Raw genomic sequence first — 23,122 nt, 5'->3', positions numbered from 1 at the left:
GTGAACTCTCCCAAATTTTGAGAATCACATTCATAATGGCATGAAATATGGAAATTCTAAAACTATCTTTTTATATTTTAAACTCTATGATTTCTCCCTTAACAAGTGGTTATAAGGACCACATTACACCAGCAAATGATTGCTCTGAGACCAGGCTTCACGTCTATCAGCGTCATGTTAAGAAAGGGGTCTCTGATGGGGCAATTGAGATACTTGCTGTGAAGCTGATGAAGCTCAAGCATCAGGACCCCTCACTTGCACGGGCCCCTTCTAGGATCTTACAAGGGGACCGTGGATTTATATGGTCACATGTTGCAGATCAGTTAGGACCTTGGTCTCTTTCCACTCCCAACTTCTCCATCACACTTGAGTTGGAGTGGCTATGGGCACTTTGAAGATTCAGCTAAGGAGAAGTTGAGCCTAGTTTCCATTTAATTGGATAGTCTTCTGAGACATGAAGTCATTGCCATCTGTGATTCTTAGTGCTAGGCATCAGGAATATTCCTCCCACCCACTGACTGGCCTGGGGACATCAGTAACAGAGTCAAAGTTTAAAGGAAGAAACAAATTTGTCCTGGGGAGCCCCAACTACAGGAAAATAGGTTGTTGTTGTTGTTTAGTCACTCATTGTGTCTGACTCTTTGTGACCCCATGGAATGCAGCCCACCAGGGCTCCTCTGTCCATGGGATTTCCCAGACAAGAATACTGGGGTGGGTAGCCATTTCCTTCTGCAGGGGATCTTCCTGACCCAAGGATTGAGTCCTAGTCTCCTGCATTGGAAGGAGGATTCTTTACCACTGAGCCACCTGGAAAACTCAGGAAAATAAGTAGTGGAGCAGAAATAAGGTTTGAAATGTATGGAAACCAAAGCTCATCTATGGAAAATCCTTCCTGTCATCAAATATGTTACAAAACGCCCAATCGAAACTGAAGTTTCCTCTTGTCAGCAGCATATTTGCTGGTGGAACTTACAGTTATAAACTTGCCCTAATTTTCTCTTTTGATGATTGTTTCCTTTTTTTTTTTTTTGGCTATGCAGCATTCCGGGTCTTGGTTCCCAACCTGTGCCTCCTGCAGTGGAAGCATGGTATTCCAACCACTGGACTGCCGAGAGAGTCCCTGATGATTATTTCTTTTTTGAGGAATTGATAGGGATGCTTATATTTTTAAAGCATGAACCTATAGCATGCTGGTTCCAAGAACGACCTCTCCCCTGCACTTCACAGCACACTGACAGGGGTGGACAGACATGCTTGGTGATCTGTCGTGCAGGGGGGAGGTGGACCATCAGGACGTACCAGGTGTGGAGTTGAAGGGGAGGAGGTTTCCCCTTGGCGGACTTGGTTGGCAGTAAAAATCCAGACAGGCTAAAAAGTGTCCCATGAAATGTGCAGAAAAGGAGACCTTCTTAAGTTTCTTCCTGCCTTGCAGTCTCAGTGACTCTTAAGTAATTTCATGAGACTGAGAACCTGGCAATTCCTAAGAGAACCCTGGAAAGCCTCCTTCACATCTCATTGAGAATCACCCATGTCCTGAAAACCAGGCTGGTGTTTTAGATGTCTGTTTCTTCCTTTGTGATAACAGTCACATCCATTGGGGGCCTCTTGATATTATTTTCTTTCTCTGAGTCTGATTTATTCAGTTAACAGTTTTATATACAGTGCTTGATCCTCTGTAATCCCCTTAGAATTGGTATTTTTTTTTAATGAGGTCGCTTAATCTCCTCTCTTCTGAAAAATGCAAAACTACTTTCTCTGACCTTTCTGAATAATGGAGGCCCCATTTTGCTAGGTTGTCAGCCCTCTCTCTACATGGTCTCAGTAGTTTTCAAACCATCACAGAGATCGTGTTTGTTTCACTAGTCAGTGTCACCGTATTCTATTTATTTTCATTTTTTATGAAGAAGTGCTTGGATAATCAGAAACTTTGTTGAAGATAATGGCCACTCACTATCCATTTTGAAGTTTTAATTCAACTCTCCTTCAAGTGCTTTTCTCTTCACTGTGTAAACTGTTCTTTTCTATCAGTCTATTTTTCTTTATTTGTACCAGTTTCAGCCTCAAAGGACGTGAATGAAGCCAGGGTTCCCTTTAACTGAAGCCAGCATTGCCAGCAGTGGCAGGTCTGCACTTAAAGCTAAATTAGTCATCTCACTCAGTGTTCAGTAACCTTTGAGGAAAAGAGGAATCAACCAACAAAAAAAAGTTCACTGTCTTAAATTTGAAACTTTAGTTAAGTCTGTGTTTCCGTCACACGTGTGTGCATGCATGCTCAGTCACTTCAGTCGTGTCCAACTCTTTGCAACCCAATGGACTATAGCCCACCAGGCTCCTCTGTCCATGGTATTCTCCAGGCAGGAATACTGGAGAGGATTGCCCTCTTCCAGGGGATCTTCCCGACCCATGGATTGAACCCACATCTCCTGCACTGCAGGCAGATTCTTTACCCACTGAGTCACCTGGGAAGCCCTGTGCTTCCATCACATATTAGGCATAAGGTGGCATGTCTAGATTTTTTAATCACTCTGAATCTCTAATAACTTTGACAATCTGTATCTTCTAAAGCTTCAGAGTGATTTTTAGTGTTGACTCTTCTTTCTGGGAACTGCCTTGCAACCTTAACTTTGAGCATCCTTAACATGTTAACCTCAACTCCTTAATTTGTTAACTCCCTTAACTTGTCAATCTGCCTGCGCAAGTAATATCGAGTCTCAAGACCATCAGGAGAATTACACCCTCAAATCAGACAAATGCTGGGGAAAGTCTGGATTAGAATCTTCACATAGCTTTGCTCCTGATTTGCTGGGTGACCATCAGTAAAATCCACAGTCCCCAGAGCCATCATGATAAATGTTCATTCATTGTTGTGACGATTTATTTCCCCCAGCATCAGTTTATTTACCCGTAAGAATAGGAGTAAATGTACCTAACTACCCTTTGCTGTGTTGTTCAGTCACTCAGTCATGTTGGAGTCTTTGTGATCCCAGGGACTGCAGCATGCCAGGCCTCCCTGTCCTTCACTATCTCCCAGAGTTTGCTCAAACTCATGTCCATTGAGTCCCTGATGCTCTCCAACCATCTCATCCTCTGTCGTCCCCTTCTTCTCCTGCCTTCAGTCTTTGCCAGCATCAGGGTCTTTTCCAATGAGTCAGCTCTTCACATCAGTGACTAAAGTAGTACACCTTCAGCTTCAGCATCAGTCCGTCCAGTGAATATTCAGAACTAATCTCCTTTAGGATCGACTGGTTTCATCTCCTTGCAGTCCAAGGGACTCTGAAGAGTCTTCTCCAGAACCACAGTTTGAAAGCATCAATTCTTCAGCACTCAGCTTTCTTTATGGTCCAACTTTCACATCTGTGCATGACTACTGGAAAAACCACAGCTTGATTAGATGGACCTTTGTCGGTGAAGTAGTGTCTTTGCTTTTTAATACACTGTCGAGACTCATCATAACTTTTCTTCCAAAGAGCAAGCGTCTTTGGATTTCATGGCTGCAGCCACCATCTGTGGTGATTTTGGAACCCAAGGAAATAAAGTCTGTCACTCTTTCCATTTTTTCCCCATCTATTTGCCATGAAATGATGGGACTGATGCCATGATCTGAGTTTTTTGAATGTTGAGTTTTAAGCCAACTTTTCCACTCTCCTCTTTCACTTTCATCAAGAAGCTGTTTAGTCCCCCATCACTTTCTGCCATTATGGTTGTGTCATCTATATATCTGAGGTTATTGCTATTTCTCCCAGCAATTTTAATTCCAGCTTGAGCTTCATCCAGCCCTGCATTTCTAATGATGTACTGTGCATATAAGTTAAATAAGCAGGGTGACAATATATAGCTTTGTTGTACTCTTTTTCCAATTTGGAACCAGTCCATTGTTCCATGTCTGGTTCTAACTGTTACTTCTTGCCCTGCATACAAGTTTCTCAGGAGGCAGGTAAGGTGGTCTGGTATTCCTATCTCTTGAAGAATTTTCCACAGTTTATTATGGTAACACACTCAAAAGCTTTAACATAGTCGGTGAAACAGAAGTAGATGTTTTTCTGGAATTATTTGCTTTTTCCATGATCCAACTGCTACTGCTGCTGCTGCTAAGTCGCTTCAGTCGTGTCTGACTCTGTGCGACCCCATAGACGGCAGCCCACCAGGCTCCGCCATCCCTGGGATTCTCCAGGCAAGAATACTGGAATGGGTGCCATTTCCTTCTGCAGTGCATGAAAGGGAAAAGTGAAAGTGAAGTCACTCAGTCGTGTCAGACTCTTAGCTACCCCATGGACTGCAGCCTACCAGGCTCCTCCGTCCATGGGATTTTCCAGGCAAGAGTACTGGAGTGGGGTGCCATTGCCTTCTCCTATGATCCAACAGATGTTGGCAATTTGATCTCTGGTTCCTCTGCGTTTTCTAAATCCAGCTTGTACATCTGGAAGTTCTCGGTTTATGTATTGTTGAAGGCTAGATTGAAGGATTTTGAGCATTATCTTGCTAGCATGTTAAATGAGTAGTTTGAACATTCTTTAGCATTGCCCTTCTTTGGGATTGGAATAAAAACCAACCTTTTCCAGTCCTGTGGCCGCTGCTGAGTTTTCCACATTTGTTGGCATATTGAGTGTAGCACTTTAACAGCATCATCTTTTAGGATTTGAAATAGCACATCTGGAATTCCATCACCTCCACTAGCTTTGTTCATAGTGATGCTTGCTGAGGCCCACTTGACTTCTCACCCTTCATACCCTTCGCTATGGACCTCAGATATTTGACCTCCACTGTTCCCTGTCTGGGGCTTCCCAGGTGGGAATGGTCCATCTGCCATTGCAAGAGATGTAGGAGATGCAGGTTCGATCCCTGGTTTGAGATGACCCCCTGAAGGAGGAAATGGCAATCCACTCCGGTATTCTTGCCAGGAGAATCCCATGGACAGAGGAGCCTGGCAGGCTATAGTCCGTGAGGTCACAAAGAGTCGGACTCGACTGAGCAGCTGAGCACACGCTTCTCTGTCGGGTCCTTCTTGCTGTCTTTACCCTCAGAGGCAGCAGGCTCTACTCAGATGGCAGCAGTGCCACCCAGATGTAAATCCCAGTGACAGTAGCATCATTTGGGGAAATGTCACGCATGTTTCTATACTTTAGAAAAGGGGCATTTTTAGGACTTCTAAAAGTCAGTTCTGAATGTAGGTAATTGTGTTTGAGTGTGTCTGGATTTAACATAGATCTTTCCATTTAGATGATTTACACATAGCCTGTGAGGATGAGAGTTTTGAGTTCTTTAGAAGAAATATGCTTGACATCCTTTAGAGTCGACTGTATGATAAAGAATTCTGTCCTGTGGTGGTTATTTGTACACAAATTTTCCTCCAGTCTGTTTCCTGTGGTGTAGCTTGAGTCCCAAGAGCTGCTATAAATTAACCTTACTCCTACTCAGCTTTCTGTGAGGCCCCCTGGCTTTAGAGGTAGTGTGTGTTTGGGGGGAAAAAAAAAATGGAGGGTTAAATCCATTGTTCTTTTTCTCTAATAAGAGCAGTAGAAGAAAATAGTGATTATTTGTATTGTATTACGATCATTTAGGTGTCATTGAAATATACCTGACAAACCTTGAAATATACCTTGAGAAACCAATTCCCTCCTTTCTTACTGTCTTGTGTTTATTCCCACCATGAACTTAGAGGTTTTCTAGCTAGTTTTTTTAAGTCTCTCAAAATAAGTTATTGTGTAAGGGCTCTGTGTCTTAGGGAAACAATTTATAAATTATAATTTTTATCGCAAAGAAAATGTTTAATCTGTTCATTTGAATTAAAATGTTGTATGCTATAGTTTTCAAAGTTTATGAAGAGATAGGATATAAGGATAAAAACCACTGAAGTAGCACATCAAATGTATATCATAATGTTTTATTATGCTATTGTGTTCCTTCACTAATATACGAAAAGATCTTTTTTAGTTTGGAACACTACGTCAATTTGCATCTTTTAAAAATCATCTAATACCTTAATTTCCACCACATCTAGTGTAGAGGAAGTTTGAAAGCACCATTGACTGGATATACACTTTAACCAGAAATAAAGATGAAAGATGCTCCTTTAAATTCTTGGCAGGTTCATCAGAAGCTTTTATTGAGAAGTTCATTTCCAAGGCATTTGGGAGTGAAACCAAGTGCAAAATAATATGTTATCAGTTGATATTTTCATGGTGTTAGTGAGGAAGAGAAAGATTACAATAGAGCCAGATTATGAATATGTCACCGTCTTCGGTAAACTAAAGACAGATAACCATAGACTACCAGTGGGCTAATGAAGTGTTCGTGTAGATTTTAAGTAATTCTCGTTATCCGCAAAGATCCTATTGCCTTAATAGAGTAAACAAAAAATCAGAACTTTGCATTTAGTGTCATGTAAGGGTGGAAGCATTAAGCCCACAATTTTAAGGGAGACGATTATTTCTTCCTGCAGTGATACCTCAGTGTCCTTTCAGTGGTGGGATTTCTCTCTGTCGTTTCTTGAATGTGACAAATTGAAAATAGCCTCTTTTCATCTTGAAACCATTCCTTTTCCACCTACCTGTTTTTCAAATACAAGTTCAGTTACGGTGTTAATCGGTGCAAAAGCCATGGCCTTGCTCCCTTTTCATATTTAGCGTATTATTTTCACAGATTACCGTGTGACTCGAGCCAATTTTTTCTATTGCTCTTCTTCATGATGGGTTCATTGACCCTCTCTTCTTTGAGTACTCTTTAGTGGTGCTGGAAAACAGCTGCCTGAAATATGGCTATTATTTCTGGGGTTTAACAGACATGTGCCTTGTATAAATTAAGGAGCAGTCAGAGGAGGTCCATAAATATGAATACTTTGCCAGCTGCTTTTCCATTAAACTCTGTTGGTTGAATGAAATTAGTAAATAATTATGTTGGTGGGGAATCTGTTATATCCAAATGGAATATAATGTCTTCCTTTAACAACAGAGCTTAATTTTTTTCCTATACACCAAATTAGTTTTTAGGGTAATCTCCATTGCAAATGGGCTGATTTGCATTAAAACTATGCCTCCTTGTTCTGATTTGTCAACACCTCTTTTTTTAAAAAGTCTGTAACATTAAGCACGGGTGGGTAAGACCATCTGCTTCTGGAGCTTGCCTGTAGCTCCATGACTTAACACACGAGACAGGTTACAGCTGTTTAATTGTTATGATGCTGAATGATTATCGTTCTATCCAAAATTAATATTTATATATGTATGCACAGAAAGCATGCGGTTAAACATAAGTGATCTAAATGTGAATTAATGGCGTTAGGTATTCATTAATTAGTCCCCACATGAACAATGAAGTGTAAAATAATGCTTTTCACATACACTTCCACTCTTGGCTTCGAAGATGAGTCCCCAGTAGTGATTATTATGCATGCGAGAAACCCACTCCAAATACATTGGCATATGCAGGGAAAAAAAAACTCACCATACATAAGAAAAAAAAAAACATCATAAAAAGCAAAGACAAAACTCTCCATGTGGTTACTGCACATATGCTAACTCTTTCCTGCCGCCAAAAACTTTATTCTCTGATCTGTGACCATTGCAGGTACAAGCCACATAATAAAAGCCTAGATGGGCTATTACAATTGGGTGTACCAGCATAGCGCCCATGATAACTACTATGAGCTGTTGGGAACGCTTTTCTCAGCCAAGTGACAGTGAATTTCCTCCTGTTTGTAGGAATGGTGATACACAAACTCACATCATTCTGTTTCAGAAGTTAGCAATGTATATTCTGTCAGGCCTGCTCAGTACATTCCATGATGAAGAACAGAATGAAAATTTTTCAGCAAAATTGTGGTCGGGTGATTGTGATATGCATGTAAAATGGAATATCTAGATGTCTTACTTCACAAGTAGTTACTGTAAAAGTGACTTGCATTTCCGAGTTTATGAGCAGATTATACGAAGATTTATAGCCCTGTAGAAAATATGAATGTACGTTGCTCAAGTAGAGTCACTAACGAGGGAACACAAAATATATCAGGACGAGTGGTGATGTGTTCTTTATTCCAAAAAGCTGATTTGGAATTAGATTAGGAACTGTGCATCTATAGTATCTGAGGGTTTATGTGAGACAATAAGAAAACTTGTTAATATAAAAGTAGAATTGTCTGCACTTTGGGATCTAGCCTGTTCATATGGAGGATGGTCCCATTAAAGGGAGTATATCGTGAGGAAGTGGAACGTGAGGCAGCCAATCCAATACTGACAATTGTTGGGGCAGAGTGGACTTCCTGGTTTATGAAAACAGATCATTGGCAGTCCTGAGGTGCTTTGCTTAAAGTCAGGTTCCTTTCTTTCTGGTGTCTCTTAAAAGATACCAGTCACTTTGTAATTTTGTCCTTTTTATATTCTTTATGTAAAAGATTGACTAATAGTACCTATTATGTATCAAGTGTTTACTGTGTGCTAAGGCAGAATGTAAAGTTCTCAGTGTACATTAATCTTAATCTCAGTGTACCTTATCTTATCTTATTAAGTAGAAGCTATTAAAATCTCCATTGACAGAACCCAGGCTCAGAGAGGTTCTAAAACTTTTCTGTGGATGCACATCTAGTAAGTAATAGAACCAGAACCCAAATCCACACGAACCATTCCCAAGCCCATCCTCTTAAGCACTAGACTATGCTGTCTTCTAAATTACTGTTTGTTTTACCTTGTATGTATATAGTGGAATAGGTGAAAATGAACTTTTTTCTGTGATAAAGATACGTTATTATCTATGTACCTATCACATAAGATGTAGTGATAACAATGTCAGTAGTGTATTAATAATAAAATGTCACTTTCTATTCAGAAAATTATAACTGGTAATAGGATCCATGGCTTGCTAAAATAAAAATAACAATCCCAGCAACAAAAAAAAGTTTAGGTAAAATCAATTTATGCTGTAGAGGATTTAAAGAAAGTTGTAAACTATTTACTGAAAACACAACACTCTTCCTTTCTTTTAAGGTTTTAGTGTTTTTCAGTCTTTATTGAATTTGTTATGATATTGCTTCTGTTTTATGCTTTGGAGTAGCTCCCTGACCACGGATTGAGCCCCCTTCATTGAAAGGCAAAGTCTGAACCAGTGGGCCACCAGGGAACTCCCTCTACACACTTCCTTTTAAAAGTTAAATTTATTTCCTATTTTTCAGTAGACTGAATACTATGTATAGATGTTGACCACTGAAAAACACTCATATACAGAGTGAGTAGATGACTTGTATAACCAGTATCAGCTCATGAAAAAGGTCTCAGAAAAGTTTACCCAAAATACAAGTGGTAAAAATCTGTGCACACGCTCTCACGGCTACAGATAAAGAAAAAATCCCCTCTCTGTAAATCGCATTTGAAAAGAGCCATTTATCCACATTTTCTCCAAATAAATTAGTTTATCTTCAGCAAGTTAAATGGATTATCCAACTTTGTTTTTTTCCTGATATAGTTTTAAAAATTGACAGGAGAAAGACCTAGTTATTTTACATACTCATTTACACTTTATTCTATAAATTTTCTTAAATATTAAATATTATGAGTAGGCAAAAGTAATAATGGTAGATAAGAAATTAAAACTCATTGATATTGACCAAATCAGTAGATGATTTTCGTGGTTTTCCTGCCACAAGACTTGGAACTACCAGCAAGACATCACTTTGGTAATTACAGTAAGAGCTTCCCTGGTGGCTGAGATGGTAAAGAATCTACCTGCAATGCAGGAGACCCAAGTTTGATCCCTGGGTTGGTAAGATCCTCTGGAGAAGGAAATGGCAACCCACTCCAGTATTCTTGCCTGGAGAATTCCATGGACAGAGGAACCTGATAGGCTACAGTCCATGGGGTCACAGAGAGTTAGGCAGAGAGTGACTAACACTTGGTAATTGCAATAACCAATTTAATTGTATCAGGATGTTAGAGATCCAAATATTTATTTAGTGTATAATACATTTGTATTTTAATTTTCATTCATTCATATGAAGAGCTTTTCTGAATAGCTTAGTTTCCAAATCAAGGTAGTAAAATATACCTGATTTTTTTTTAAATCTAGGAAATCATAAGGAAATGTGGGTTTGCTTATGTCATTCACTGAACTCAAACAAGGAGTAAAAATCTGAAGGAGACATGTGTTACTCCATGTTTATGTATGTGGTCCAGTAGATGAAATCATGCCATGCGTAAAGCCTGCACCAGAAATCCTGTATCACACGCCAAACACATCACTTTTGTCGTCCAAGTGCATGCCAGCATCAGTGGCACTCTCTGTATTCTGCCTGCTTCTCTGTGACTTCTGTTATGTAGATGTACTCTACGGTAAGACATGAAATTCTAAACTGAAGGAAGATGCCAAATATTATTCTCCCAGTTGTCTGTACAAAATTCTGCAGCTTGTCTTGGCACTTTTTCAGCAGTGCTGTCTTGAAAAACTTGGTTTATCTCAAAGCACCTTTTCCATAGAATCTAGATTTTTTTTTCCTGGGCAGACTTAAATCAGGAAAAATATTATTTCACTCTCTTGGAATGTCTTGGCATAGTGTTTCTAACTAAAGGATGGTATTTTGCTTAGGTCGGTGCATGCAAGAAGCAAAGTAAGTACAGGTAATTGTTTCACCAAATTTCCAATCTATAAAAGGAATGAAATATTCAAACTTTCGAAAACTGTTTATTTAAAACAGGTTTTCAGAAATACGCTGCCAATTTTAGAGGAGCAAAAGCTCTTTCAAGAACAAGTGCACGTGTGTGTGCTCACATGTATGTGCTCACACACACACACAAACTGTTTTTTTCTACTGGCACAACCTAGTTGTTAAAACTCACTCGCTAGTTGTTAAAATTCAAATTAATTGATGCTCCTAAATAGAATAAAGTATTTACAATGTTCTATCTCAATCTTAGAATGAGAACTCTATGGTGAAGTAACACATGTTTTTAAGGACCCTGAGTAAATTGTTTTGCAGTGTTTAAAATTATGTCAGTGTTGTAATTCTTTATGACAGGGTAATCAGTAATAAAACAGCACAGTGGGTACCAATTAAGGAACATCAAATCAATGGGTATGCAGGTTGCACGCTGATTTAAACAGTTGCTGATTGGAATAAATGGATTTAATATGTACTTATTTGCAAACTGTAGCTTTTCTTGCATCCTACAGAAACTGGTATATGACTAAACTAAAAGAATGATACCTACGTACAACTTTTAATGACATACTAATGTGAATTATTTTTTAAGACTGCATTTTTTAAGTATTATAAAACACACAATGCTAAATAAACATCTGTCCTTGACTCCGAGGCCTTTGCAGTATTCACCATAGTAAAAGATATGTCTGTATTTTATTATGGATTCATCGACTGAATTACCCTCTTTCAGAGATGGGCCCCTAAGATTTTAGTGTTGTAATTAAGCTGAGAAATATTTCCAGCATTCTAGATTCTGCGTTCTTTCCCTGTACCTAGGCTATCCCCAGGAGTGAATTCAATAGCCCAGTGAAAATATTGTCCTATTTAATACGCTCCAACCGAGCATATTGTTGACAGCAGAAACAGTGAATAGATCATAACGACACACATCAGCAACAAATACAAATATACACAAACTCTTTGTATTTTCCCCTTGTGAACTGCCTAATAGAGATATATGAGCAACTTGGTTTGCCTTTGTTTCTTCTCTGTATTTTGAAGGATCAATTTGATGGTGAGAGGAAAACAAAGTCGGAATCAATCTTATTCCAGGAAGACCTCCAGATATCCCAGTTCCCCCACAAACAGGCACATACACTCCTCTGACCTCTTTTTTAAAGGAGCAGTCTTCTTTGGAGCTATCACACAACTGATTTTTTTTTTTCTTTCAACAACAGGCATCCACCGAACTGCTTCTGTTCTTTAATTTTTCAAACTCATTTGTTTTCATTTTCCCTGGTTTTATCCCTCAGTTTTAATAACCTGCCAGTCAGTTTCCCAAACTTGGGATTTTTAGAACAGGTTATAACAGTTCTCATTATAAAGGTTTCTTGACTACGTAAAGTACCCTCATGTATGAGACTATGTTCACAAATGAACATTTCAAGTTGTTTGGATTTTAATGTTACTTCCCCATTTCTCCTTTTGATTGTTGATGTTGAATTGAGGATTCCCACATTTTTTTCATCTTATTTTTTCGTTCAAGTGAGTTCATTGATAATCCAAAAACAGATGTGTTTATGGTCTGCCTTTCCCATGTACACAGTTTTCCGTACGCCGAGTAGTATGTAGAGCTTCTTCGTTAAGTGTTATAGACTTTGAAATTTTGGCCACTTGCTAGCATTTTGACCTGGAGGAAGTTATTTAATTTCCTGTGTCTCAGTTTCCTCATTTGAGAAATAGGGAAGATAATAAGAGGTGGTGAAAATTAAATGAGACAATTCTTGTTAAACTATGCTTAGCATAGTTTTCAGCACATCGTAACAGTCAGTCAAGGCTAGTGATTGTTAATAGCTCTGTACATAATTAGGATGGATGGATTGGGCAAGGGGAGAGGAGCAGATGGAGAAGGAGAGGGGAAGGATGTTGAAAATGAGGTATCGTTCACATATGCTTCTTTTGCAAAAGGTAGTCCTTGTATTATTCAGAGAATTTCTTCAAAAGCTGCGGACACATGTAGGACATAGTAGGAATACCATAATAAGTACATTTAATCATTTTACTCTGCAGATATTAAGAATCTCTTATGAGTAATGGGAGTACAAGTGATTAGCATGGCCATAGAGTTCGCATTTCTAATGGGAAAGGTTTACAGATTAGGTCACATATGTCTACGTATCGTTAAAGCCTTGTGATTTCCTGGACTGTCTTAACTGACATGAATTGATCTCGGCTAGCTCTGGACATTTTCTCTTCTCCTTTTACATTTAGCCTGCTGTTTGTACTCCTAGACTTCATCCATGAGACATATGTGGGGGGAAATGAGAACAATCAGTTAGCCAGAGGAAATGGAGGGAGGAGGGCTGCCCATGATTTTCGTGTTTGTATATTTTTGCGAGGGGCCACGCCAGGCAGCATGTGAGACCGTAGTTCCCTAACCAAGGATCGAACCCATGCTCCCTCATTGGAAGCGCAGGGTCTTAACCACTGGACTACCAGGGAAGTCCACAAAATTTTGACAGATAAGCAAATGGGGCAGCAACATGTAGGTAGAATTTCTTAAAAGGTGCTGTTCTTCCTTACTGTCCATGTTGGGAATGCAAAATGGTACAAGACTATGAGCAGGCTTCTTCCTAGGGGTCTGTAGCCTCCATGTCCTTTGCTAAGTGGTACAGACAAGAGTTAATCATTCGGTGTTCAACCCCACCCCACCTCCGCAAAAGTAAAGGGAGGAATATGGTAAACAGGGACCTTGAAAAGAGAAAGCATTCTTTTTAAAAAGAAGCACCTCAAGGGGTGTGTGTGAAGAGGATACAGTGCTAGTCATTTGGTTTGGTGATGCTGGAGGTTTATGAACTAATCGTATAGTAACAATTCTTTTGCTGAGCCATACCTTTCTCCCATGTCTCAAGATTTCACTGAGCCCTTGCCCACCTGTACCAGCAAGTAGACAAGGACTCCCATGCATGAGCTTGAAACCAGAACAGTGGTTTCATTTGTTATGTTCTGGGATGACTGTGTATCCGAATGGATTTTGACAGAGAGAGACAGTTTAGACCATGATGAGCCAAGGCATCTGGAGATCAAGGGCTCCATTTTTAAATGTCCAGCACTCACCTGCATTCTTCCCTGATGGCTCAGATAGTAAAGACTCTGCCTGCAATGCAATGCAGGAGACCTGAGTTTGATCCCTGGGTCAGGAGAAGGGAATAGCTACCCATTCCAGTATTCTTGCCTGGAGAATTCCATGGACAGAGGATCCTGGCAGGCTACAGTCCATGGGGTCACAAGGAGTCAGACACTACTAAGCAACTAACACTTTCACTTTTACCTGTATTCTGCACTTGGCCAAGTATGCCATGTAGATGTCAAAAACGTGGTAGTACCACCCTGTGATTTTGGGAAACAATTATCTGCTGAGATTCACATTAGGTCAGGAAAGATTGCACGGTACTTCTGAGTTTCTTTCATCTATTTCTTCTACTGAAGAAAAAAAATTTGTTAGTTTCTAAATGTCTAAGACTGCAGGGAGATCAAACCAGTCAATCCTAAAGGAAATCAGTCCTGAATATTCATTGGAAGGACTGATGCTGAAGCTGAAGCTCCAATCCTTGGGCCACCTGATGCTAAGAACTGACTCATTTGAAAAGACTCTGATGCTGGAAAAGATTGAAGGCGGGAGGAGAAGGGGACAACAGAGGATGGGATGGTTGGATGGCATCACCAACTCAATGGACATGAGTTTGGGTAAACTCCGGGAGTTGGTGATAGACAGAGAGGCCTGGCATGCTGCGGTCCGTGGGGTCGCAAAGAGTCGGGCACGACTGAATGACTGGACTGACTGAACTGAAATGTCTAAGAAGAGGCATCGTGACAGTGGTTAAGTGCACCGTCCAGAGCCAGGCAGCCTGGCCGGCTAGCCTGTGGCCTCGCACAGACTGCCTCACTCCGCCTTTCTTCATCTGTATTTACTGTATCAGCTGTGTTTACATCCTAGGGTTGTGGTGGAGATTAAATGAGAGAATGACATGAAGTGCTTAGAGCTAGAAATTTGGGCATCATTAATATATCAGCCAGGTGTTCATAATTTGCAAGTTATGAAACCAGAGCTCCAGAAATGCTTAAGTCATAAGCAGCACTTTGTGAGCATGTGTGCATTTTTTCAGGGGGCAGGGAGAGAACCCGGAGATTATGGAGAATCCATAACTCCCAGCATTTTTCTCAGAGACTGAGACCCTGAAAAGATTAAAAACCACTATCGTACGGAAAAGACGGTAATACTCATCCACTTATGCCCCACTCGGTCTTCTTAAAAGGTAAATAATCAAAACTCCAGGGAAAGTGTTTTATGAATACAGCATTTTACCAGGGAATGGTTTTTTTTCCAAGGGCTCCATTTTATATGTCAAGCACTCATATTTATAAATAGAGTTTTCTTCTATAAAACAAATTTAAAACTTTTTAGTAAATCTAATAGGAACAACTTTCCTTCAGTGTCAGGATACACTTACTCATTTTCAAAGTGGTTTTTTTTTTCAATTTAATGTGCAGTTCAGCAATTATTAGGTGTATTAATTTTTAAATATACTGTATTATTTTTTATGATTATTGTTCCTAATGGCTTTTTACAACATGCCTGCGTTTTTCTGATAATTTCCTGTATTGACTTATATAATGATGTTTTCATTGTTGCAATTATTACTTTTAATAATTCTTTGAAACTCATATATGGACATCTTTTAACTTCATTATTTAGAGCCAGGCTTTTGTGGTATTGTTGGAAATTTTACTCTTCAAGGCCAAAAGGTAGAAGGTGGTTTTTTTTTCTCACCCCCCTCTCTTAGTTTTAAGCTATTAGCCTAACAACTATTCCCTATGATATAAAATGCAAATGACAAATCTTGGTATTTTTTCCTCAGAGCAGATATTTTTGTTATGGTTGGTTTGTAAAATGTGTCTTAAACATTTTTAATATTTAAATCTTTGTGTAAAATTTGACCTGCTGTGTATTTTAAATTTGTTTTCTAATTTCAGCTCTACTTTTGACATTCTCTTGGTCCAATGACAAACCTTCCTTTACCTGTAATTCCTTGTTTTGCATAATCAATTCTGTTTGTAAAAGTAATAGGATTGGCTGGATTCTGATTTAGTCTTCCTTTAAAACTTCTAATCCAGATCAGGATTAATTATATTCCTTATTGTTGTGTGTTAATTGAAGTGGACCTGATGTAAAAGCCAAAAGCTTATTCCCCAACTCTGATAAGTGATATTAATAATTCCGTCAAACCTGGCTGAACCAGAAACTCCAGAATGTTTTAAGGCACTTTGTTTATCCTCCATATCAAATGAGCACTCGTGGGACTCTACTGGATTATATAATGTTTGGAAGGAATTATTAAGAAATTATATGAATGATGTTATACAGTAATGCAGTTTTATTTTAATGCTTGAAAAACAATTATTTTATGAAATTATAATTGCAGGTTAGTTCCTGACACTGTTTCTTGAACCTCCCCTTCACTTCCCCCGCAATATATTGTCAATTAGCTATAAACATGCTTATTTTTAAATGCAATTCAGAAGCCTCTAATGGAATCCTGTGGCAAAGTGAAGCATCCTTTCATATAAACGGTGCAGATGGGTCTGAACCATTTATGGTTTTGTTTATGCACGTGACAGAACTGCCAGGCTTTAGTAGCTCAACTGAAAGTTATAGTTTAAATCATTCTGTTAAGAGTTCCGCGACCACTTGCATATGTCAGTAATGAAAAATAATCAACATAAGCGTCTTTGAAAAGCAATTTTAGATCATTAAAGATGCATGAATTTTGACAAAGCAAGAAGATTTGAGGCTTATTAAGAATATATTAGGTCTCTCTGTTGAGTGAAGAGAGAGGGATTTTTATGCTTCTGTTCAAGAGGAAAGGTGTAAGCTAATTGTAACCTCATGAAAGATTAAATGGACAGGTACAGTAAGAGACTTCAGTCTTCATTCTGACTCTTCCTGCAAAGCTTTTGTGAGAAACAGCCTATTCCTATATGAATCCTGAAAGGAAGCAAGATCTTAGAACAGTCTGTATTTCCTAATGGACTACATACAGGTTACATCATTGTCCATCTGACAAGTAGTCAAGGGCTGCTGGGTAAATCATATAGAACTTAACACATGCCTTTTTCATAATACTGTATTACTTTTTTTTTTGTTTTATTATTAACAATTAAAGTTTGATTTTTTTGTAAATACGCAAGCGACTCGAGAAAAGGTGAATGAAGTAGAATTTCTGTGGGTGTATGTCACAGGTTGAAGAAAGCATCTGAAAATGCATCAAGGTTCCTCCAGGCCTGCTGTGTATTCTTTCTGCCCTTCTACCATGTAACCCTTATGAAACTACTTTGTTCAAAACAAACTGAAAGAGAATTATTTTCTCACCCCCTCCAAAAGCTTGATATTTGTAAATCTCATAGTTGTAAATTTCCAAAATTCTCTAATGACAAAAATCAATTCCATTTGCTCTACTTAGCTCTGAAAGTATAATCTTAGGAAGAATCGGAGTGGGTCCATCCCAAATAATCTGCGAAAGGAAGTGTTAGTTTACCTGCACACTTTCCCTTAAAGTGCTGAGTGTTTCCTGGAATCGTGACTGCATTTGCTAAAATGGGAATATACTGTATTTGTAGAAGATATGAAGTGCATCTCTGTCGTGCGATGTCTGATCTCAGCTGCAGCTGCTCAATTTGCATGTAAATTCTGAAAATTTCCTTGTCCCATGTGACACTTCTGAAATGTCTGTCTGTTCTTTTTTCCTTTTTAATTTCTCAAGCTCACTATTTGGATAAGATAGTTAAAGGTACTGTATACTTGCTCTTTGTTGACCTATCTCCATATATATCTCTATATAACCGGGTTTAGCTTGTACTAGGTATGAAAATAGATTGTTTTCCTGCATATTTTTGTAAATGATAAATCAGGCCTACATTACGTGAAATCCTTTGGATTTAAAGTATTGAGACTTCAGTGTCTGTGTCTCATTTTTATAATTTTGGGTTATCACAGATTTCATTCCTATGTAAAAGCATTAGTCTTCACTGGAACCAAAAACTGAAGATAACAGTATATTTGCTGTTTTTTGTTTATGGAGTTGCTGGGTTGTTTTTTTTTTTTTTGGCTTTAAGATCCTCATTGTTGGCAATTCAGCTCATAAGCTTTAAATTCTAAATCAAAGAATCACGAACGCTCACTCTTATCACAGAATAAGAAGTTGTCAATCTAAAAAGATTCTGGTTAACATATGTTGAGAGAAATCTCATTTATCCTCATATGGAAACTTCTTTGGCTTCATCTCAATGTTTCAAAATATATGTGATATCATAATTTATGTTTTGTGATTTTCTTTAAAAAAAAACTACAAAATACTGTGCATTCTAGAGAGCAAAAATGATAACCCTGCTCAGCAGAAAACAGCAGATTCTTTGTCTTCAGTTATCATAGAAATAAGTGAAAACCATATCTTTCAGAAGAGAAGGTTTCCTTCCTCTTGCTCCTCAGATTACCTTTTTTAATTCCTTGTTTGTGCTTTTCATTAGAATATGAAAATATTCATGGCAGTATCCAGGCTTTCATGTAATAACTTCTTGTGTGCATGCAGGCAACTGCTGCGCCCCTTTGTCACTGGGGCAATTAAACCTGGTTTTGGGGTGGTTTTTTTTTCATTAAAAACAAAACAGAGACATCCATAAGGAAAATTTACCTTTTAGGCATTGAATAATCCATAAATACAGACGGTAATTGTCTGAAAGAAAAGAATCAGCAAAATTAATATTCTCCTGACTTGATGGAGTCCGTAAGTCTTAATTTCATCATACCCAGCCGCAAGGGACTGTCAAAACAGTCTTCTTTCTGTTAACTCTAATCTGAAGAGACAGAAAGTCTCTTTGAGATCTTTTCAAGTTCCACAGTGAAGGAGGGAAAGCCAGTATATGAATAATTCTTTTAATACAGACCTAAAATAAACATCCTTAAAGAGATGGTTCCCTTAAATTTTGTCACCGAAACAAGCATTCTAGTTATAAGAAGCTAGAACAAACCCCCAATGCTAGAGCAGGCATTAACTAATATATATATCAAAGTATAAATTAATTCTTTCCAAAGAGATCTGGTTAATAGCCCATTATTCTTGCCATCTTAGAGCGTTTATACCCTCGTTTCTGCCAGTGTCATGTCACACTCATAGAGAAGAGCACCAGAACCTAGTATCATTCTCATAAACAGATCATGTTGGCTGCATGCCAGTTACCATCTGTAGGAAGTGGCAAAATTTGTTTTTTGTTTTTTTTTAATGTCATGTTAGACTGAAACAATTACAGATTTCGGATATATTAAATTATTTTCATTGTTTCCCAAATTTTCCCTCCTTGCCCATAAAAGCAGACAAGATAGGATATAAAGGTAACAGCATAAAAGCTTTAGGGAGATTGTCACAAACTATCACTCTTTTGCGCTCTGTCTTGAAGCACGTCACTACCGTGTTTTTGTTCAGTCTCTCGATGTTTTACTGTGGTCCTTATGGTATTTCATTTTGTCCGTCCTGAGTAATCAGATATGCACAGCTATTACATTTAGTTGGAAATCCTGTCAGTCCCGTCCCATCCGTATGCAGCCTGAATCCTAATGTTTGTTAGAATAGACGCTAAGCTGCTTCACTATTTCCTGGGCTTTGCTTATTCTGTGAAAAGGAATGTATTCTCGGCATAAAGTATAGTCATTGACACTGGCCTATACTTTGTGCAATTATTTAATGCACTGTAATTTCACATGAATATACGGCAACTCTGAGGCCAGATAAAATTAACATTCTCTTTTGAACATCCTTCATAGCCACGTACCCACACGTTCATGCTTTTAAATTTAGAGGGAATTTTTGAAAGCAACAAGGCACTTTTAAGAAGACATGTCCTAACCAATGACCAGTAATGTTTACAACAGATTAAAAATCTATTCTAGGGCTTCTGAAATGATCTTGCTGTGACACTTTTTTCGCACCTTATGATCGACATTGTTGTTTTGCTAAAGGAAAAAAATTAAGTTAATTTTGTCTGGCCTGCAACAATTTTAGTGGGTCATTGCAGATATTTCTGTCCTGCACAGGTAAGTGGTGTCTGGGTCAGGCCAATCAAAGATGCCACTTGGATAAGAATCAGATTCCTTAGATTATGTTGCTGTTTCTATCCATGTGCAATTACAGTATTTGTGCTGTTTCGGAAGGCCTGTTCCCACTAAGTGTCCCTCATCTGTTTATTTGAGGTGCAAAATTTTTTAAATACTCAAATCATTTGTGTTGTCCTTCTTTGTCTCTTTTGACAGAGGGGTGTCCCGGTCTGTGCAACAGCAATGGAAGGTGCACGCTGGACCAAAACGGCTGGCATTGTGTTTGCCAGCCAGGGTGGCGAGGAGCAGGATGCGACGTAGCCATGGAGACCCTTTGCACTGACAGCAAGGACAACGAGGGAGGTAAGACGTGCTGAGCAGGAAAGCGAGCCTGTGCCAGAACTCAGGTTTATAAGTTCTCGTGGGTCCATGGTTATCTGTTGCCAAAAAAAAAATTTGATCCCTACAGGTTAGATTGATTGAAAAATGTATGAGTGCTGATAGAGTGATTTTGCTCCCTGTTTTCCCTGAAACAAATGCAAGATTATTATCATTCAGGGAAAAGGCAAAGTAACCAAGCTACTGTATAATGTACATTGTTCTCCATTTCTTGTCCTAATCTCCAGATGATGATTCTCCTCGATGCAGTTTTTAGGGCCCTGTGAATTGGGAGCTCAAGAGCAGTATTTTAATAATGGAACAGTCCAAAAGATGCAAGGTAGTTCCCAAGCTCTTCCGTTGAAAGGCCAGGATGAAAAAAAAAAAAACAGGAAGAGAAAGCAATCCCCTTGAAGCTATACTTACAGTGTCTTTTTATCCTTAACTTTACAGCCTGTGAAAAGAATTATGATATTCCACCCCATGTAAGCCCAGAGTGAAGAAATAATTATTTTTTTCCCTTTGTGCCATCCTCTGTGCTGATGTGTTTCAATCTCAGAGAATAGAGAATGACAGTGAGTGTGTCTCCAGTGATGGCACTCTTCGCCTTTGGTGTCCCTTTGGGACTGAGTTTTCCAGAAGGAATTATTATCATTTCTGTCTGGACCTCTCTGGTCACCTGCTCCACGTGTGATCTTCCTAGTGTGTGTCTCCCTTCCTCCACCTTCATTGCATCTGCCCTTCTGGGAGTGTCCACGTGGGCAGTTTGCTGATGGTTACGAGTGCAGGTGTGGAATCAGGTCTTCGCTCCACCAGGAAATGGCAACCCACTGCAGTATTCTTGCCTGGAGAATCCCATGGACAGAGGAGCCTGGCGGGCTACAGTCCATGGGGTCGCAGAGTCAGGCCTGACTTAGCTACTGAGCACACGTGCATCGCTGCACCTCGTAGTGCTTATGTGACCACAAACAGGATCCTGATTGTGTTAAACTTCAAGTGTTTCACGTGCAAAATAGGCATAAAGGAGTTTGTGGAAGCGTTGAAAGAGTGTTTGTGTATTGCCAGGGATATGTTACATTCTAAAGAGCAGCTCTCATTATCCAGTTTTCCTTCTTTTGCTTTCAAAGTGCTCACCTTGACTAAGTGAACTTCATAAAAGGTTGTCAGAGAAGGTAGAACTGGCCCTTTCCTTTCCAAATAGAGCAGACCTAACATCAGACAGATGCCCGCAGTAAAGCGAGTGTCATGAAAAAGCAAGTGTCATGAAAAAGCAAGTCATGTGAATTTGGGGCGGGGGTGGGTTCCCAGTGCGTATAAAAGTTATGTCTATTGTATACTGTTAAATTACCCTATACTGTAGCCTGTTAAAATGTGTGATAGTATTTATGTCTAAAAACAATGTATATACCTTAATATAAAAATATTTTATTGCCAAAAAATGTTAACCCTCATCTGAGCCTTAAGCAAGTTGTAGTAGTGACATAAAGGTCACAGATCACCATCAGAAATATAATCATAATGAAAAACTTTAAAATATTGCAAGAATTACCAAAACATGAGACAGAGACACGTGGTAAGCAAGTGCTGTTGGAAAAATGGCACGTTGGGCTTGCTCCACTTCGAGTTGCCATACACCTTGGAATTGTGAAAAATGCAATATCTTCCCAACAATAAAGGGAAGCACAGTAAAACAAGGCCTGCCCTGTACTGTTCTCTAGGAAGCGGAGTGGTCAGAAGCAACTCTCAGGTCTCCTCCTTGCCTCCAACACGCACACGCACACACACACACACTCACCCCCACACACACACTCACACACACGTGCACACACACCCACACACACACACACATGTACACACACACGCATGCACACACACACTTGCACACACGCATACACACACTCGCACACACGGACACACATGCGCACACACTCACACACACCCACACATGGACACACGTGCACACACACCCACGCGCGCACACACACACACACACAAACTTGCACACACGGACACACACACACTCACACACACGTACACACACGCACACACACACTCGCACACATGGACACACGCACACACTCACACACACCCACACACTCACACACAGACACACACTCACACACACACAGAGTCGTTCTCAAACCAGATGTTACTCGTTTCTCATCTTCCTGACTACAAGTTGCAGTTCTCCCCTTTCATTCCTAGCTATCTGTTCGCTCTTCTGTTCCTACCTAACTGTTGACTCTTTTCCCTGTGCTTATTTAACGTGGACCAACAAGAAACTTAAGCCACAAATTCTGAGCTCTGCTGTCTGTCCTGATGGATGTAGGTGTTCGGTCCTTAGTCCTCGAAGCTTTTTCTGCCTGGTAATACAGAGTTGCCTCTCTCGCTTCCCTGTGCCCCGGTGTTGTAGAAACCGCAGCATCAGTTCTCTACAAGCCCATACAGCAGCTTTCCCCTCGCTCCCAGGAAGCCCCTACCCCTGGGACGAAGGCTAGCTTGCCTTCCTCCTTGATCAGATGTTTCACTCTCATGTTCTAAGAGATTACACTGAGGAGGTTGCAGCTCTGGCAGAGAGAAGCAAACTGCAGGGCCCAGTCTGCAGAGCCGCTGCATAGTAATTTAGGGGCTAATCAACTCTTTAGTGTCCTTATCGGCTAAGGCGGTTTCTCTCTTTCCTAGAATTTATCAGCTGTGAATTGGCCTCATTCCCTCTTTGTTTATTCTTACTAGCGTGAAGCTCTGCTATCTCTAGACTTCCCTCTCCAAGGGGAAATCGGACCTGATAGAAGACCTCCTGTGGCTTGCTCTTCTTATCTCATATAATTTGTATTCCTGTCCCTAACTTAATTTTGTTGATCTTCTGAGAAGGAACCTCAGCACCAGCTTTGTTACACCCTAAGATTGTAACCTGGGTCCTTTATAACCCAAGGTAGAGGATTCCTTGAACTTAAGCATGGATTGTGTGTATACAGACA

The 23,122-nt window shown here is 39.5% G+C and overlaps 1 protein-coding gene across 4 annotated transcripts in view; it reads left to right on the top strand.

The window, feature by feature from the left end:
- Positions 1 to 23,122, top strand: part of TENM3 (teneurin transmembrane protein 3) — a 1,016,736-nt gene that overhangs the window by 902,660 nt on the left and 90,954 nt on the right. For 3 of the 4 annotated variants that reach the window (XM_081521963.1, XM_081521962.1, XM_081521960.1), the window contains one exon: positions 19,983 to 20,129. In XM_081521963.1, coding sequence (XP_081378089.1) covers positions 19,983 to 20,129 — 147 coding nt within the window. Of the gene's footprint in view, positions 1 to 17,442; positions 17,470 to 19,982; positions 20,130 to 23,122 lie in introns of all 4 variants that reach the window. The other variant, XM_081521959.1, reaches the window with a different exon arrangement.

The sequence above is a fragment of the Giraffa tippelskirchi genome, chromosome 8, assembly GCF_054371585.1.
Source record: "Giraffa tippelskirchi isolate mGirTip1 chromosome 8, T2T-mGirTip1v1.2.pri, whole genome shotgun sequence".
Lineage (NCBI taxonomy): Eukaryota > Metazoa > Chordata > Mammalia > Artiodactyla > Giraffidae > Giraffa > Giraffa tippelskirchi.
The sequence above is the reverse complement of the archived record's forward strand: the minus strand, read 5'-3'. Positions and strand labels throughout refer to the sequence as shown.